The 19,918-nt window shown below is 38.9% G+C and overlaps 1 protein-coding gene across 3 annotated transcripts in view; it reads left to right on the forward strand.

Moving 5' to 3' along the window:
- Positions 1 to 19,278, forward strand: part of KIAA0586 (KIAA0586 ortholog) — a 117,092-nt gene extending 97,814 nt beyond the window's left edge. For all 3 annotated transcript variants that reach the window (XM_067554875.1, XM_067554873.1, XM_067554874.1), the window contains exons 32-33: positions 13,184 to 13,249; positions 18,907 to 19,278. In XM_067554875.1, the coding sequence (XP_067410976.1) occupies positions 13,184 to 13,249; positions 18,907 to 19,052 (212 nt within the window). In that variant the 3' untranslated portion in view covers positions 19,053 to 19,278. The remainder of the gene's footprint in view (positions 1 to 13,183; positions 13,250 to 18,906) is intronic.
- Positions 19,279 to 19,918: the final 640 nt, after the last annotated feature.

Here is a 19,918-nt window from a genome sequence, read left to right on the forward strand (position 1 = left end):
CCGCCTGGTCCCGGCGCAAATCTGGGACCCTGTCAGCAGCCGGCTGCTTCCTGCCCAGTCCGACGTAGGGCCCCCCGAAGTGCGGGGCCTGAGGCGGTTGCCCAAATTCCCTGTACTTTAGGGACGGCTCTGGCCGTACTCATTAACAAGTAGAATATTAATATATTATATACTATATTAGTGGTGGGGAGGGCTTAAACCCTACAGCTTTGTCCACTACTATGTTCTGTTACTTATGAATTCTGTCATTTAGAAAAGAATAATTAGGAGTTCATATGGAAAAACTAACAGATTTAGAGCCATTGTATCTAAATTGTCACTTAGGGCACTGTTCTGTTTTGTTTTTTAATCTTCAGTCATGGTGTATTGCTTTAAAGCAGCAGCAGCTCATAGTTCTGAACAGGCGAGATAGCGACTGAGGATGTTACAAAAAGCTTTCCAGACTTTGGCTAGGGAAAGGCTCTGGCTCTCCTTTGTATATGGCATGACTTTGACATCATATCAGTTTTTATTCTTTGACATCAGACAGGCTTATGGACTAAGTACCAAATAATAAATCATAAACTGTATATAGAAAATAAAATTAATATTGCACGGGCCACACAGTCTGTTAAAATTCTGACTCGACCACAAATCAAGGCAGTTCAGACTTAATGCTAAAAATGGGGCTGGCCTGCTGATCCCTATCTTAACTTAAGTTGTTACAGATAGGAAATAATATCGGGGTCTAATATTGTTATCTGATCTTATGTACTGTACATATTACCAGACAAGGCATAGTTGCATTAGTTAAGGGCAGCGTGACAGCTGCAGTTTCTGTTTCTAACTCAGGATGTCCATGGTATAATAGGTTTAAGTAAAAACCTTGGTACTTTTTGACAGTTTAATTTCCATTATGTTAAGTTGTTCTTTAATACTCCCAAGACCATAATTGTAGGTCTCTATGAGATGGTGCTGTTTACTTGACAGGCCATAATGGCCACTCTTATGTAAATCATAATTATGGTATTTTAAAATGGGAAATATTTACTACATTGAGCTATTGTGTAAATGCACAATTAACTTCTTAAAAGCATATGTTGCTTATTCCTGTACTAGGAGCTGTGCCTAGGCATGCACAAACAGCAAGAGTACACATGGCACTCTTGCTTCTGAAGATGAGGTGTCAAGTATGTTCAAGGAGCTTCCTGTGAGTTGGGGGCCTTTGATGCCAGAGAGTCAGTCTGTGCCAGCCTCTTCGCCAGCTGGGCCTTAGGGCGCTGTCATTGCCAGAGGTGTTTTCTGCACTGAGAGTCTGAAGACATTTTTTTGGAGCCAGTGCCTTGCTGTTTTTGAGGAACAGTCAGTTCCTCTTTCCTCCTCTCGTAAACATAGGCCTGGGAGAATGTGCAGCTCTGAGATGCACTCTCTGCTAGGGGCTGCTCTTCTCTTCTGATGGGTGGCTTGGTGGAAATGGCATTATGAAGGGAGCCATATCAATTTTGTTCAGCTTACACACAACGTATTCTGACTGTCAGATCTGCAGGCTCACCCTAGGAACTGAGAGTCACATAGTAATGATTCTCCAGGACAGATTTTGCTCTTTGCTGTGCCTGTGGTCATTCTGCTTCATTTGGGTTCGTAGAATTTGGCCCTGCTTTTGGAAATTTAGTTAACCATTTTGCTGATAAGATGTGCGAGCCAGAATGGAATCAGCTCATTACTAAGGCCCTACTTAACTTGCGATGTAGAGGAAATTGCAGATTCCACAATATTAGGCTTTCACTACAATTTTGACAGCAAGAGCCCTTCCATGCGCAGGGCTTAGACCAGGAGCCCTGGCTGTCAGCTCTAAGTGGCCGACAGCAGAAGTCCCCACTCTCAGCCCTGGGTGGCCAGCAGTGGAAGTCACCACTCTCAGTCAATGGAAAATCGTGGAAAGGTAATAATGGACTTTATTATCTCAAATAACAAGGTCCATTGTTACTTGTCCACAATTTTCCATGGCTTGTCCGCAACTCAGCTGCAATTTTCTGACAATCATCCTGCAATTCAAGTAGGGCCTTACTCATTACTCCTTTGTTGTGTTGTCTCTGTGGCAATAATAAGAGTAAAACATTACTTTTGTCACTAAAGTGAACAGATATGAATGTGAATATTTGCAGGGAGAAGATCAAATAAGTAAGAAGGTGCCATTTTTAGATATTTTTGTGCAAAGTAGAACCACACTTGCAGACTAAGCTACCTAATAACTGGAAACTGGGAATGACTAGGTAGCAGCGTTGGTTTGTTCCTAAGGGCATACCATTTTGGACTCAAAGGCTAGCTGCAGTGCAGAGCCTTCAGGGTTGATGCTTTGAAGTATGCAGTAGGGAAAAGTTGTGAGGATCTTTTTAGCCTGAGTCTAGTTTTGCAGGAGGCCCTTAGACGTCTGACTTATTGTGCATTCTCAATAAGTCATTTGTAATCAAAATACCTTTTCATATGTCACTCTTATATTTCCTGTAATAAAACTGCAAGAGCAATTAAGATTTTGGACTATAATCTTTTGCAAGCTTGTTGCTAAAAAATGAAGTTTTATGAGTTATGACTTACAGAAATAACCAGTTTATTTTTATTTTAGAATTACAAATTACTCCAAAAACAGCTTTTTATTATACATACGACTATTACACTGTAGCATACTCAGTCTGGGTTCACTTTTGGTAAAGTCAAGGAAATCTGCACAAAACTGGAAAGCATTTGTATATGAGTGTATACAGAAATCTGGCAAGTGACTAGTGGATTTTGTCCATTTTTTAAAAAGTACTATTAAAGATTGCCACACTAATATTGTATATTTCAGAGCTAGTCATTGTGGATCTGCCATAGTTTTCCAAAATTTACAAAGTGGTCTGTAGTCTTCACCTTCTCCAGGAAACATTAAAATAATATATTCCTTCATTGTCATTTAACTTTTTCCTGTTTAAGTAGGTGTTGGAAAGCAGAAATTCTGTAAATGAAATGTATGGATGACTTTGTAGGAAGAGGGACCAGTAAACTAGACTGAACTTAATGAATATACGAATTAGAAATCAAAACTTGGTGTTTAGTCTGAAGAGAAACAATTCTTTAAGCCATAACCACATAGCTGTTTCTTGTTTGTATCCGCTCTGGTTGATGGTTATTGTCTTCTGTTAATTCTCTGGGGCAGTGGCCTGACTTTGTTGAATGAGCCAATTGTTTTCCTTTGTGTTGCCCATCAAGTAAGTCCCCATCTGGTTTGTATCAGACTGTTTTCACAGCCAACAACTGCTGCCTTTTCTATATCCTGACACTTAAGGGCCTCATGCTATCAAAGCATTGCTGTGATAGCTTGTCTGGCTGGGCCTATACAGCTGTGCCTTGCAGCTTGAAACTATTACCCAAGTAATGGTAACTTAGAACTTGAACTGGCTCTTATTCCCATTGGTGTCGTGTGTACAGTGAACAGAATACATTTTGTTGAACTCTATTTTCAACAAAAATTCTTTAAAGCTTTTCTTTAGTTTGTGTCATGGTCCAGTTTTTATTTTGTAGCAGCTTCCTGTATCTGAGAGATCACTGTATATTCTTTTCAAAAGCTAATGTATATTAAATGAGTAATGTTTAGAGATAGCATAGCTGTCCTTATTTAATTTTGTTTAAATTCATTTTCTGTGGTATACGTTACATTAAAGCCTGATAAGTGAAAATAAAACAAGCAAATGCTTCTTAACTAGGATTTTTCTTATCAGATTTAGAATAGATTTCCTGTTGAGACAAGGGGCTTTTTGTGCTCACTAAACGCAGACCATGTGAACAATGTCATCAACTCTAGCTGGCGTTGAATCCAACTCACTTTTATACATATAAAAAAAATTGCCATCTAAAAACCGAACAGTGAAGAATATTTAATTCTGCAAAAGTATATTAATTGTCTTAAATAAAGGAGAGAAGGATCAGATCTCTTGTACTGTAATTTGTGCAATAAAACTATTATTTTTATTACAGAAGCACTGAGAGGCTCCAATCACTTTCAGGGTCCCATTGTGCTAAGTGCTGTACAAACACACAGTGAGAGACAGTCCCCACCCCAAAGAGTTGACAGTCTAAGGCCTTGTCTACACTAGGAAAGTTTGTCAATGTATGTCGATTTCCAGCCAACTCTATAATTGCTGCGGTGGCTGATGTCCACACTGCTCTCCTTTTGTTGGTGGAGTGCGTCCTCATCAGGAACACTTCCATAGACCTAAGTGGCAGTGTTTGGAGCTGAGAGCCCCGTCTCTCAGCTCCGTGCCTGGAGCCCACAGGCTCCCAGGCTCCCTATGGGCTGCCCCCGCCTCCCAACCAGGAGCACAGCTGCAGCCGCCACATCCTGTCCTGTACCGGCTCGCAGCCAGAAGACAGACGGAAGCTGCCCTCATCCTGCCTGGTCCCAGCTTGCAGTGGGTGGTAGCTGCCCAGTGCTGCATCCCGTCTGGCTCCAACAGCTGCCCGCATCCCGCCGGGTCTTGGCTCAAAGCAGGCGGCAGCCACCCACTGCCACGTTCCCCTGGCTCCCAGCTAGGAGCTGGGCAGCAGCCACCTGCGTCAGGGCTGGGAGCCGGATGGCAGCCACCCTCATCCTGCCCGGTCCCAGTTCACAGCTGGGAGCCGAGTGGCAGCCACCCTAGTCCTGGCTCATAGCCGGGACCTGCCTCCAGTTGCCTGCATCCTGGCTCGCAGCAGGCGGCAACCACCCACCTCTGCCTCCTGCTCGGTCCCGGATCGCAGCCAGGATCTGGGCAGCAGCCACCTATGGCTTTCCTGATCCCGGCTCACAGCCGGGAGCCGGTTGGCAGCTGCCCCAGTCCTGGCTCACAGCCAAGACCTGGGCTCCAGCCATCTGCGTCCTGGCTCACAGCGGGCGGCAGCCGGCCGCATCCTGCTCGGTCCCAGCTCGCAGCTTCTCAGCCCACTCCCACCCGGGAGCATGCCCCGGCTTTCTTATGACAGCCCCTCCACCGCTACAAGGACACTGTGTCGCCCTAGCTCTGCCAACAAAAGCCCTACGCTTCTCGTCAAGGTTTTATTTTGTCAAAAAAAAAAAAAAACAGGGCAGTTTTGTCAGCGGGGGAATGACTATAGTGTGTACACCAGCACTGTTGACTTTTGTCGACAGAACTCTCTAGTGTACACCAGGCCTAAATAAACAAGACAAACAGAGGGTATGAAAAAGGAAATAGTATTATTCTCATTTGTAGATTCAGAACTGAGGAACACAGAGATTAATTAACTTGCCCAAGGTCACATAGTGAGTCTTTCTTAGAATCAGGAACTCAACCCAAAACCATATATAGATATATATAAAATATACGCATGTGTGAGAATGTATATATTTATTTATATGTATTTATATTTTTATTTAAATTTACAATATGAATCATATGGATACAACTCCTACACATTCAGAAGAAACAACGAGAGTTCTGTGGCCGGTTAAAGACTAACAAATTTAATATTTTCAGGCATAAGCTTTCGAGAGACTTCAGCTTTCTTCTTCAGATGCAGTACTACAGAAAATGGGTAACACACTCTGTTTGTTAGTCTTTAAAGTGCCACAGAACTCTTGTTATTTTTGCTGTATACAGACTAACACGGCTACCCCTCTGAAACATTCAGAAGAGAAGAAACTCCTTAGAGATTACCTGAATCTAAGAATAGGAAAAGAGAGAGAGATATTGGGAAAGAAAATTGATTCCAGAGGATGTTTTAAAACCTAATAATGTAAGTACATCTCAATTAATGATATATAGTTCTTTCTTAGTAACAAAATGGAAATGTCTTATTTTGCCTAATTTAAAACTATTCCTTGTTTTATGCCACTTGACTATTTAGGTTCCACATAGTATAGTAAGCAGATGATGGACGAGTACAACTAAATTAGATCTTGATCCTCTGACTACTCACTGCATAAAGTTAAGTGTAAAATGTTTGCAGAGTCAGGGCCATAGCTACCATTTTTGTGGGCCCTTGCTGTACTGTGCGAGATCTTTTGAATTATAGGGATATTCCAACTGTAACTTTCTAGATAAGATTTTTGTCTTTAGCCTTTGGTGCTAATACTTGCTGGCATATGTGAAATGAGATTGTTGGGTTCAGTATCATTTTAAAGTAGGGAAGTCTATATTATATCACCGTCAAATATGCAGGGCATGAAAAATCCAATCTCACAGTTTTCCTTAGTGAGATTAAGCCATCAATTTCACCAGAGTTTAAGCTTTCATTTAAAAAATAAAAATTAAGTATGTATCCCTTTAGACTTCAAGGACAATTTCCCAAATAAGAACAGAGTGTAAATCAATGCAGTGTTGTCTTCCTGAGTTTGTAGACAGACAGCTTTGCTGTTGCTGCTCATAGATTTTCACAGAGTAGCAACACTGATATTAGCAAGTCTTGTCAGTTCCACTGCTGCTATTCAAACTCTTTGGGCAGTAGTGAAACTGTCAAGTCATGTCCATTTCACAATGTTGCCTCTCATAACAGGCAGGAGACTTGGACACATGGGCATAGATATAAATTGAGGAAATATATTAAAGAGGAAGTTTAAGGAGGTGTAGTAAAAGGTAGAATGAACCATGTGAGGTGGCAGTATCAAGTAATGTATTTAAGCAATAGTAGATTTCTACAGTTTCTAAATTACTAGATTCTATAGCTATTAGTCAATTTTGTACTAATGAGAAGTCACCTGGCCTTTCTGGGTGTCAAAAAGGAATTCTTGCTAGTCATTTTCCTTTCTTCAGATTGGCTGTGCATATTTTGCAAAGGGGAGTGTTTGCCATTTTCTGGTATACATAGTTAATAAAGTTTTAAATTTTGAGAAGCTCTAAAATTATACAAGATACAGATGGCAGATTTGCCAGGAAACCTTTCCATGCCTCTGGTCCTAAGCTACTCTCTAAGACTCTGTAAGAGCAGGATTACCTCTTGTCTTTACGTTAGGTCATTTCTTCAGATCAGAGCTTTAGGGGATCTTTGGCATAGCAGTCGAAGGAAGCTGACATTGCAACTGCCTGCACTATAGTTGGCCTATAAATAGATGGTTCACATTTTTCTAACTTTTTTTTTATTGGTGCTTACTAGTAAAGGCTACTGCAGTGGATTTTCAAACCTGATATAGAGAAATACAGAGTTGCCTCTTTAAAATATCCTGGACTTGCTAATTGCTAAGAATTTTTTTTTAATGGTTGGAGTGTGTACACACAGTCTGTAACTACATTGCACAACAGCGTAGACAATGGGGGTGTGAATTGCAGAGCTCACCAGATCGTTGCACACTGACTGTCCCTGTGGATGCTGCTGGTGCAAACTATAAGGTACTGAGTGAGTGTTAACGTAGCTCACTTTTCAGCAGGACTAAGTTAACACGAGCTTAGGTACCTTTTTGTTCACGCCAGCAACATCCACAAAGGGCAATTAGAGCACAGCACGCTAGGACACGCTGCAGTTTGCACCCATGTAGGGTGACCAGATAGCAGATGTGAAAAATGGGGATGGGATGAGGGCTAATAGCTGCCTATATAAGAAAAAGCCCTGAATATCAGGACTGTCCCTATAAAATTAGGACATCTGGTCATGCTACACCCCTGTAGTCTGAACTATGGGACTGTACAGACAAACCCCCAGGCTTTTAACCACCATGTTCTGCTATCTAGCAAATGTTCTTAAAGAAGTTCATTTTGGCAGGAGTTTGTCAACTTGAGAATTAGAAGTGTTTGTTCTGGGAATATTTATCAAAGAATATAGCACTCAAATGAAATGAAACTACAGTTCTCCGCAAGATAGTGACTCTAAGGGATCTTTTTGTTCAGGATCTAGTTGTTTGCTTTTTTCAGAGAAAAACATTTATTCAGTATTTCAGACAAATGTCCTGTCTTGGAGCAGTGTATGCATACAAATTATGTAATTACAGTGTAAGTATGGATATCTTAAAATGGTATTTGTCATTTAAATACTATAATCTGATTCTTGGCAAAATGTTTCCACATGGAAAATCTTATAATTTTGGAAGAGTCAACCTAAAATATTTTAAAAATACATGGAGTATGTGGGTATTTGAGTATTAAAAATGTTGGTACTCCAATGCCCTCTGGCCATTTACAGAAACTTATGTTAATATACAAACTCTGACTTTTAGTACATTTGATACAAATTTAGATTTTTTTCGGTTTCTTTTGTGAAGTTAGTTACATGCAAAAAGTGACTATTAAACAGCCTTGGTGACTGAAGTTATCTGCCCAAAGAACTATGGCATGGATAGCTGGAGTGCAAGCTTCCCCACACACACTGTCCCATCAACAAGGCTCCGCTAACCTGATGTGGATCATATTTAAGGGTCAGAGGGTAGTATCATCATCCTTACTTCCTTCCTGTTGAGACACTTGCAGATTTTGTGCATTCATTGTGAAATAGTTCACTTTGTGCTTTGCTTACAAATTTATTCCTAAAACTTCTGATCGATGCCAGTATTATAATACTTTTATTGGAACATGTTCTACCAGCAACTTTGAAGCCATAGTGCATTTCTGCATAAGTGATTCTGACTAAAGCTGTGGATTTTGATCTTTCCAGACTACTGTAGCCCTTTCAGGAGTCTGATTTAAGAACATAAGAACGGCCAGACTGGGTCAGACCAATGGTCCGTCTAGCTCAGTATCCTGTCTTCTGACAGTGGCCAATGCGAGGTGTTTCAGAGGGAATGGATAGAACAGATAATCATCAAGTGATCCAAATTGTCTTGAGTACCCCAAATTTCATCTCACTTAAAAACTTCTTGCTTACAAAATCAGACATAAAAATAGAAAAATGTCATAGCACTTTATTACTGAACAATTGCTGACTTTCTTATTTTTATCATATAATTATAAAATAAATCAATTGGAATATAAATATTTTACTTACATTTCAGTGTACAGTATATAGAGCAATATAAACAAGTCATGGTATGAAATTTTAGTTTGTACTGACTTTGCTAGTGTTTTTTATGTAGCCTGTTGTAAAACTAGGCAAATATCTAAAAGAGTTGATGTATCCCCTGAAAGACCTCTGCATACCTCCAGGGCTACAGGTATCCCTGGCTGAGAACCACTGGACTAGAGGATATGTAGTATCCGTCAACTGAAAAATTATCCAGCAAGAGAAAATATTTTTTCCCTTTCATTAAGATAACACTTCTAGCACATTAAACACCACCTTTCAGAAAAATAATGCTCCAGTGGATGAAATCCTGGTCCCGTTTAAGTTCGTGAGAGTTTTGCCATTGACATCAGTGGGACCACAATTTCAACCAGTGTCTTTAAATGCTATTAAGAAGCCAGCTTGTGCTCTATTACACTCACTTCCTGAATCTTGCCCTCTTAAATTAATAGTAGAAATAATGAAAGTGAGGAATTAAAAATGCTGGATGACATGACATTTCATAAGCAGGTGAGTGCTTGCTTCCCACAGAGTTCTACAAATACATGCTCAGTCTTGACCTGTAACATACTGAACCTGTTTCATAAGCAGACACTGACAGTCACAGTGAATTATGTGGTGACTTAGTAATATGGACAATTCTGTGCTAAAGACAGTGCAGGAGTCACCAAACTACAGGTAATTTTCACTATGCAAGCCAGGCTGGAAAAATTCCTAGAGGCCAAAGGACAACACATAAACCCACTGCACCATATAGTCTTTATTGAAGGAATTTCTTTATTTTTTCAGACATTTCATTGGCGCCAGTTTTTATTTAAATGTGAACTGCAAGAGTTTGAATGCATTTGAAATGCACTTTTATTTATCAGTTCAGTTTTAATTTTTCTCCTGATATTCTTAAAAATGAAAAAACAAAAGTAAGCAACTGTTAAAGCTTAAAAATATGTTTGACTCTGGGATTCTACCTTCTGCATCATTATTAAGATACCGGTGCTCTAATCTCTGGCACTGTGTATGCTAGAGGGATTATTATTGCAATTAATATGTCAAGGCGCAGGAAGTCTCTCTGGTGCCATTACTGCTGCTATCCTGTAGTGGATGTGCATGTCTGCATAAGCAGGGAAGTGCTGGCCAGTTCCATAATACTGGTGTTGAGTGGTAATTCCCACAACTAATAATCTGGATGCATGCATGTTTAGTACTAGCTGCTTTAGCTCTAAATTCTGACATTTAATATGTGCTTATGACCCCAAAACAGTATCAGAAGTAACCATTGGAACTAAACATTACAAATATTTTTATAACATACTTTAAAATCAGTTTCCCCTTCACCTATCTGTCAAACTTTGCAGAAAATGAGAAAAGATCCATGTAGGGGAAATATTTTTTTTAAAATGATTTTTGCTGAATTAAAAGAAAATACAGAAGGCAATCATATTAAGCACCCCTCAAAGGACATGACTGTAAAGTTTCCATTTACCATTTACCATTTCCTGACTAACTCAGGATTAATGATAACTGATTCTTAATACTCTACAAGCTCTTTATCAAAGTTGTCTGTCTGTAGTGGATCCAGAAAATTACTATCCAACTAGCCATGCTTCTCTGGGTTAGTAGAACCAGCAGAAGTAGCAACTTCACTTGCTATTTTTCATATATTGTAAGTACCTAATATTTTTAGTAGCTATTTTTCAGATATTCTAAGCCAAATTTTTCCCCCAACAGGTCTGAGCCAAGTCTTCTTTTGTTTGTTTGTTCTGTTTCCTATTTATTGTACCTTGAGGTAGCAGCTTCAGGTGTATGAAGCTTCATTGGGACATTTCTTTCTAGTACCTGCCCCCACCTCTTTTGCCTTGTAGGAAAATAGCAGAGACAGGAAAGAAGGACCACTTAAAAACAGACACACCTCATCATTTCCAGCCACTTCTTCAGGGAATAAATTACACATTCCCTTTTGTATAGGAGGAAAGTTCAAATTGAATTTCACTGTCTTATTATTTGAGAAATTCTTTATAAATCATTGGAAGCACTTTTCTGAGACCAAGAGAAAGGAGTGCGGCCAAGCAAATGCGTTACTAACCAATGAGTTTAACTGTCTCCACATCCTTACAGGGCAAGACAACCCAGATTTAAAGGACTAGTGGAGATATTAGTTACAGAAATGAAATATTTGTGTAACAAATTCTCCATTCTCATTTCTAGATGCAATAGTATTATTTGTTTCTGGAGCTGCTTTCTATCTGTCCCTCTCTACTGATCTTTTACCCCATATTATTTCTGATTTTGAAGAATCTTTCTTTCTTGTTCTTTTCGCCATTTTTTGCCATTAGTGGGAACATCAACTCTTTTGGGAAAAACACTGAACCTTGAACTCAGACTTGTTGGACTAAAGGAAGAATTCATTTTCAAATATTTTGCCTTTGAAATCGTTAGCTTGTAAGCTATTGCCTTCCTCTTTGTTACTGACTTGGGAACGGAAACTTCTTTCTTTTTACAAATATTTATAGTTTGCATTTAAACTACAGTTTACACCAAAAAAAAGCAAGAAAAATTAAATGAAAACAAAGCCTTGGTTACATCAAGTGAGGACTGAATCTTCCAAGCTTAGGTCAAAACCACTTTTAACACATGCTTAGACAGTGTATCTTTGTGTATCCTCTAGTCCATTTGTGGAGGTTTATTAGTTGCTACAGTCTTTGAACTAAGGAATCTGGTTTCTTTGCTCAACCAGTAGAGGCTCATGCTTTCAGATACGGTGGTCAAAGGTTTAAATCCCTACCGATGGCAATCTGTATGTACAAAACAACTAAGTGTTTGTCATAAATTCCTCTCTTTCAGCTGTAACTCAGCCCAGGCTCACTAGAAACTTGGTTCAAGTTTGCTGAAGGATTTCTGGGTTTCTAACAAAGCAGCCAAGTTTTGCACAATCATAGAATCATAAAAGATTAGGGTTGGAAGTGACCTCAAGAGGTCATCTAGTCCAACACCCTGTTCAAAGCAGGACCAACCCCGACTAAATCATCCCAGCCAGGGATTTGTCAAGCCGAGCCTTAAAAACCTCTAAGGATGGAGATTCCACCACCTCCCTAGGTAACCCATTCTAGTGCTTCACCACCCTCTGAATGAAAAACTTTTTCCTAATATCCAACCCTAGCCCTCCCCCACTGCAACTTGAGACCATTGCTCCTAGTTCTGTCATCTGCCACCACTGAGAACAGCCTAGCCTCCTTCAGTCAAGTTTTTCAGTCATGAAAATAGAAGGGTGAGCATTCACTGAGCAACTTGCCCTAGTTGTGGTGTTTTTATTATTCCAGTAGCGGCTAGAGGTCCCAGTCAAGATTAGAGCCTCTCTCTCTCTCTCTCTCTCTCTCTGAAACGCGCACACACATGCTCTCTCTCACTCACTCTGAAACTATATAAGTATATGGAAGTCCCACCTTCACCTCCAGCAGTGTGAAATAATCAGGAAGGAGAATAGTAACCATTTGGTCCCATTAAATTCTCCGTGGTATCACAGATGTCTGATAAATTTACATATTTTGAATGTAAATTCCAAAGCTTTTACCATAATCTAGTTCCCACTACTGTAGTCATTCAGGCAGAATTCCCATTTAAATCAGCAAGAGTTCATCCTGAATAAGGGCTGCAATATTAGGCCCCATAGCTTTCTTTTGTTTTGTTTTGTTTGTTTTTCAGCCAGATGCATTTTCTTTATATGTGATGTTTATTGAGAAATATTCTTCTCAAACAATGGAGAGTAACTTCATTTGGTATGATGGAATTATTTGAGAAACTGTTGATAACCACTCAGTTTGTGCATTTCGTTGTCATTATTGGTCGTAGTGATTAGAATATTGAATACTATATCCTCTGCTGTATATGTGTAGCATCTTGAGACCATATGATTAATTCCTCTCTTCTACACCTAGTTCCAACTCTATAAACAATTGAATTCCAGAAGCATTGAATTATATAGTCAGTATATGGAGTACAGATAGACATACAGCTAAATTGAAAATATTGCTACTTATAATTAGCAACATAAGTGACTTACCACTGTAGGGTATATTCTTTTTTCAATTTTGCATGCAAACCGCTTGGATCAAGAATAGACTGTTTCTCATCATATATTTTAGTCCAGCAAATCTGGGATAAGTTTGATTTTATGGAACAGAATCCTTCTTGTGTTTCCATACTTGGTAATTCTCCACTACTACCAGATATTAAAATGAATGTTTTTACAACACAGATCACCAGGGGGACATGGATCGGACACATATTGAGCCCAATATGTACCTCACATCATTACTTAAAGGTAAGAGCTACTGGGAAGTATACTGCTACTTATAGCTATTAAATCATGTTCTTTGAGTTCATTTGGCTTTCTTTTTCTCAACAGTCACTATCGCAAAAGAAACTGACAACATACGTGTTCTCTCTCTCTTCTTGTTAAAGGTCTTTGTAAATATAACCCAGATGTAATGCTTCTTTGTGCACACAAAAAAAAAAAAAAAAGAAAAGAAAAGAAAAAGCAAGAGGGTGGGGGAATATCAAAAGCAAAATATTTTAAAAAGTCTCTTTTCTTTAGGAGGTTTATAACATGTTAAATTAAAGGGCCGCAGGTGTTAGATTCAGAGCACTGGGGTAGCACTTGATAATGCCATGTGAGGGAGGTTATTTGTTGAGACAGGACAGTGTTTAAACTTTGAAGTCAGTATTAAACAAAGTGAAGCAGCTGGAATCTGGCATAAGAAGAAACAAGTCATTCATATCAACCATTGCTACTAAAGGAACAAGAGGTTCTGTATTGGAGTTGTTTTTACAGATGCCTGAAAGTTTACTCTAGGACTTAGCTTTTTTATTTTTGCATTAAATTATATATTTGTAAAACAAGCATCCAAGCTTAGGTGGGTGAGTTGTTGGTTGGAGGGTCTGTTTGTTTGTTTGAAACTTCCAACAAACATGAAGAGAGTGATAGAAATTGTTTTCTTATTCGTATGGTAGTACTTTGTACCCCAGTCCTTCAAACTATTACACGAGTGGACCCCTACCTATTGCAGGGTTCCACAGGGGTCTACTTTTACATATCCAGTTGCAGGATTGAGGCCCTGCTTGGGTTTCTCATTTAATAGAAATGATTTAAAATACCAGTCTTATTAACTTTCCCTGGAAGAACAACACTGGACTAAAAGGGTAAAGCATATGTTTTTATTTGGCTTAAAAAAATCAGATTTATTTAGTTTTTTCTTTTGCCAAATAGAAAAAAATGATTTAAACATTTTTTCTTTGTTCCTAATGTTGACATATGGTGTTAGTAACCAAACCTCTCTTCAGTCTGTTTGATTCCTGCTCGAATTGGCACAAGTTCCTGATGCGCAGTATGATGTATACAAAGTGCGTGTGCAAATACATCTCTCACAGAAAAATTCTTATAACAGGCCACAGATTGAAACATAATTTTCATATTTCGTTGAGTTAGAATCTTGACATTTAGTACATTTATTATAGACTGCTGAGTACAGGGAAAAAATCCCAAATCTGAAAACTGACCTTTCCATCACAGGGTCACCAAAGTTTTGTCAGTCATTATTATTGAATTTCAACCAATCAAAGGTTCTTTTATGCATGTTAAAGGTATCAGTTTTCAAAAATTATGTTAATGTATTCTGTGAGATGGTAATGATGACTTTGGAGAAATGAAGGACATCTGAGATCATTGGTTCTATTTAGTGGGTTTTAACAAGGAAAATGTCTATAAATGTGTTTAAACAGGTGTTTATAAAGCTAGATAGGGTACTTCCAGAACTTCTAAACAGGCAAAAGCTGTTGAACTTTTGATAAGAATATTGCCTTAATTACCTGCTTTACCTTGTTTTATGGAATAGTGAAATTCTTCATTCAATTTTTACTATACATTGAAAAATCATGAGTACCATTACTAGTTACATATTTATGAATGAAGGATGTTTAAGATGAAAGGCTCTATGTATTTATCATAAGTTATCGTCTGTTAAAATAATAGAACAAAATGTCACGTTATTAAAATAGGAGCTTGCCAGAGGTTTTATGCACGCACAAATACTGATAACTAGGTCCAACTAAAAGCAAATGTGTATGTTTGTATGTATTTGTAGATATATAAGCACACAAGCACATGTGCTCTGTGTGTGTATTTATATATAGGTGTGGTGTGTGTGCACGCATATGAATTTATTTATATAATGTATGCACCATGTACATCTGAGATCAGATTTAGCAAGAGTTGATAATAATAAAACACAGATGAGGGTAACTTAATAGTTGTGCTATTGGGCTCACATAGACTTACAGTATCAGCAGCCTTGGAAACTTACAGTCATGAAGCAAGATCTCAAATTTTCCTGAAATAGGATATCCATAAACCTTCATGTTTAAAATGTTGAAAATACAGATAACACATTTTCTGCACATGTCTAACATATACCATAGAAAACATTTTAAAATTATGTCTTGAAAATAAATCATTGTTCTTTATACATGGCACTTTTAAAATGGATCGTTAAAAATAAATAGAAGATAATGAAATAACTGAGAATGTTTCTGTTAACTGAGCAGATAGCATTACTCTATTCGTTTCTGTATGTACTTCTTGCGTTTTATATCTAACATAAAATTGGACTCTAGTATGTCTGCAAAACATATTACAGCATGTGTTAGAAAGAACTTAGAGTGGTATGGTCTTTCAGCACCACAGCTTCAAACACTTGGCAGGTTACATGAAGTTACTGCAAACCCCTGAGATCGGGGAATATTCTTTTTTAACAAACCTGAAAACAGCTGTTGAAACAATGACATCATGGAATAGTGGCATGACTGTGGAAATTATTAACAAATTCAAGCTTTGAAAGCATCAAACTAAATAGAATATAGGTAGAGTATACAAAGGTTTGCATTAGTTTTTATTGATGATTTACAAAGTTTCCTTAGGCATCACACTTTCACATTTTAACTCCATACTAGCTTAGTTTCTGGTGAAGAGAACATTCACACTTTTTCAGTTCCAATTTTTCATAACCTGTTTTTCTTTTTTAAGCAGCCCTTATATTTCTATGCAACTAACTTTATATACAATATATATGATGTGTGCAACTTTTTATCATTTCCAAAAGTGTCCTTTTAAACAGCTTTCAGACGATGTACAATTTCTTGTCTGCTCGTGGGTTAGGTTTGCTCAGGGTTTATGCCAACATAAACCTTGGCAGATGTACTTTGCAGAGGAAAGACGGCGGGGGAATGAGGTGGTTTGTTCAAAGTTTGAGGGTGAAAGTGCAATGGGGCATCAGTCCCTGAAGAGTGAGCTGGATTGGAAAAGGGGTGTGTCATGACAGCCAGGTAACTTACTGACATAACGGGAACCCTGACAAAGGGATAGCCGTGGTATCTCCACCTTCCTTCTACCGGCGCCAGTCTTCCTGAGGTGCAAAAAGCTTAGCTGGCAAAGGTTGCTCCCTGTATTGGGTTTACCAAGTTTAGCCATAAATGTGTTTAACCTCCTTGAAAGTTGGCAGCTGCTCTAGACCAAAAAACACTAGGTGAAATTTTATATTAGCAGTGGTTTTTATTCCATCACCGATCAGTTTAATTAGTAATGTAAGTATATTTTGGCACAGTCAGGTGAAAGCAGGGTGTTGCTACGTTGTCATAATAGATAAGTCAGTTAAGCCTGACAAATATTTTATGCATGGAATTGAGAGAATGGAGTTTTAATTGCTGAGGCTGTCGGAGAACAAGGGACGATCACTAATTTACCGTGTCATAAAAACAAACTCCTCCAGGGAGTTCACTGTCAGACCCACTGAGCCAAATATACTTTCAGCTCTCCTTTAGGTTGTTTGGTCTCTGTTACTGAACGCTTTATTTTACAGTGACATTGAGTTCACAAAATGCTGTTTAAATAATGACGCTTAAGGTAACCTGACAGTATTGACTGGCTATAGGAGGGTGATTCCTCCCTACCCTAGATTTTAACTTTTGACTAAGGTCCTGAGGTACTTATGGGAGGCTTTTATCCACACATTCAAATCTGTGCTGCGGTTGCTGTAAAGCAGACAGATGTAAGTTGAATTTACTCAGTAACTGGTTTCTTCATACATTCCAAAGACTAAATATGTGTTAAAAGAATTTACTTTAGCGGTTCATTCCATAGTATGTTGATCAGATTGATTTGCCACTTATTTCAGTGTTTCCACAATGGTGAGATGATGATCTTGAGGTTCCTATATCCCTTATTACTCTTTGCTTATTTTTAATTTTAAACAAATGGAAAAACAGAGTTAAAAAATAGCTTTTAAAAATTACTACTGTGGGGATTTTTTCCCCTAGAAGTCCTGTTTATTTAAGATAACTGTGGTATGGACAACAGTTAAATCTCTAATACTTTCTGTTTTTTTCACTGTTACTGAAAGAGATTAATTTAAGGTCCCAAATTGTGTGTCATTAATCACCACCTTCTCCTGTCCTGCAGAAGATACAAGACAGTTAGTGTTATGGTGCCAGAAAACAGTGTAAGCTAGAGGATATCTAAGGGCAGAGAGACCATCTTCCAACTCTTCAGTATTTTTCCCTCCTCTCCTGGAAGCATGGAGCCTAGTTAACATTTTGAATCCAGATCCTCCTTTTCCCCTAGCACCAGCTTAATGAGGTTAGACAAGAAGAAGGATGACTCTGAGAGGAGGGACCAAAGCAGGAAGACCCCAGCTAAGAGAGCCAAGACTAAGCATCATGTGGTGACTGTACACCAATTGTGCACGCTACCAGGCCTGAAAAGAATCTTGGGGAGCTTGCTCCAAGGGATCCTACCCCAGCACTGCACACACCCACTGGCAGGCGGCATGTCTGAGAGAACACTTCACAGGACCCAGCACCAATTGTCAGCAGCCTTCCCTTTGGCGGGATCATGGCTCTGCCTCTCATGCCCCTTAATCTCTCTGTCCCTATAGCAGATTTGATTCTGGCCAGCTGGTCTTTGAGTGGTTTAATTCTGGTGCTGGAGTACAGTGCTGTTTCCATTGCACTTTATCACTCTGTCATGTGGCCTGACTCATTTCCTGCTCCATCATCATCTTCTGCTGCCCCATCCTGTTTTCTTCCCACGGCTCAATGTAAGTAACACCCTTACCTGTAGGGCAGCCTTTTCCCTACCCTTTCTCCTCTCCCCTCCCGTGGTGTCTCAGTGCAAGTGTTTTCTCCCTCTTTGGCTTTTCAGCACAGCTTTCCCTGCTGCTCTGCACCAAGTACAGCTATACGCTCTTCGGGGCTTGCTTCCCATAGCTGTCTCCCACTGTTGCAGCATGGCCGCTGGCACAGTGGCAGCTTGACGTCTGCCTGGGATTTCACTCTGTCGAGGATATTTACACCTCCTAGGGTCAGAGGATTGAGATCACAGCACTGGAAAACTCAAGGTGTTACTTCACACTTGAATCCCATCCTACCAGGTAGACATAGATGGTGGAGGCTCACTCAACTGGTAAAGTTCCCCAGGCCTCCTTTTACCTAAGCTGCCTCCTGTCAGACTGCTTGTTACATCTGCTCTTTGGCTGGAACCTTCCACTGGATGAAAGAGAAGAGAGGAATGAATGTTGAGGCTAATATAGGGCTTGTTCATCCAATTAGGGAAGCGGATGCTGGATGAATGGTTTGCCTACAGGGGCAGAGGTAAGGCAATGTTTGGTCTGTAATGTAGGGTGGTTGAGATAGTGATAGGGTGGGTCCCTGTGCGTGAAAGACTGTATCTATATGTGCATATAGTACCTTATAAAGAAATATAGTGACTAATTGAAATAAGACCACACCCTGGAACATATGAGACAAAGATGTGTAACACATCCAGCATAAGTTTTGCCATATGTCTGTCCTTATATCCATAAGACGATGCAATTTGAAATTGCTATGTTTGGACTTTTAATAATGTAATTATTTTGCCTTCTATTTTAGGAGAGGAAACTGCACCACATTTAAATTCCATGACTTCTCCAGCAAAGATGTCAGTGATGCTGCCTTCCATGAATATAGATGACCAGAGTCCAAGTATCAGTACTGTACATGGTGATTCAGACTCGTCAGGAAAAGATACATTTTAAAACATGGGGTTTTTATTAACAGTTACATATCCGAAAATTTTCTAGAGAAGCATTTTGTCTAGCTAGTGTTATAATCCATATATTTTTGACAGAAAATCTGTGCTGTGTATTTTCTACTGACTGGTTTTTGTAATTTTGTATTAATCAGAATGTAAATCTAGAAAATTATTTTGTTTGTTGTGAATATATAAAAAAATTGAAACAAAAATAAAAAAATATAAATTTTTCAGCATTATTGTGATTAAAAGGCCCTCACCCTGATTCACTTGAAAATGATTTATATGATGTGCATTTGAATATGAAAGGTATCTGAATAATAGACTTATTTAAGCCCCTGGCAAAATTCCCATTGATTTCAGTGGGTAAAGGATTGGGGCCTATCCTATGTCTCGAAGGCCTGTGAAATTATTTTGAACTCCGTGAAGAACTGTACAAATCAGTGAGATTGCTTGATGGATCTTTGGAAAGAAACAGACCAAACCATAACATAGCAAAAAAAAAGAAACACAGCTTTGGAGAAGGAGGACACCTAAATGAGTCTGCCATAAATTGAATATGCTAGTTAGCTGACATACAGAGGCCATTGCAACAGAATGGGTTTTCAGTTATTGAAAAGGGGAGTTTGGAAGGAAACTATATTTGAAAAACATACATTGCAAGACGATTGTTCTTAAATATGTTGAGTAGATTTGATTCACTCTTAAAATTCTCCTAACAAACAATAATGCAACACAGACAATTGCCTTTGTGGTTTTACTATATATATTTCTTTTCGCAAGAGTTCAATATTTTGGCACGTAAGTTTCTTTAGAGTTGTTTTTCATTCTTGAATTGTGGCTGCAGAGAGATTATATGGAAATCCTTAA

This window comes from Emydura macquarii, unplaced genomic scaffold (genome assembly GCF_026122565.2).
Source record: "Emydura macquarii macquarii isolate MOO-44397 ecotype Brisbane River unplaced genomic scaffold, CSIRO-AGI_Emac_v2 contig_1551, whole genome shotgun sequence".
Lineage (NCBI taxonomy): Eukaryota > Metazoa > Chordata > Testudines > Chelidae > Emydura > Emydura macquarii.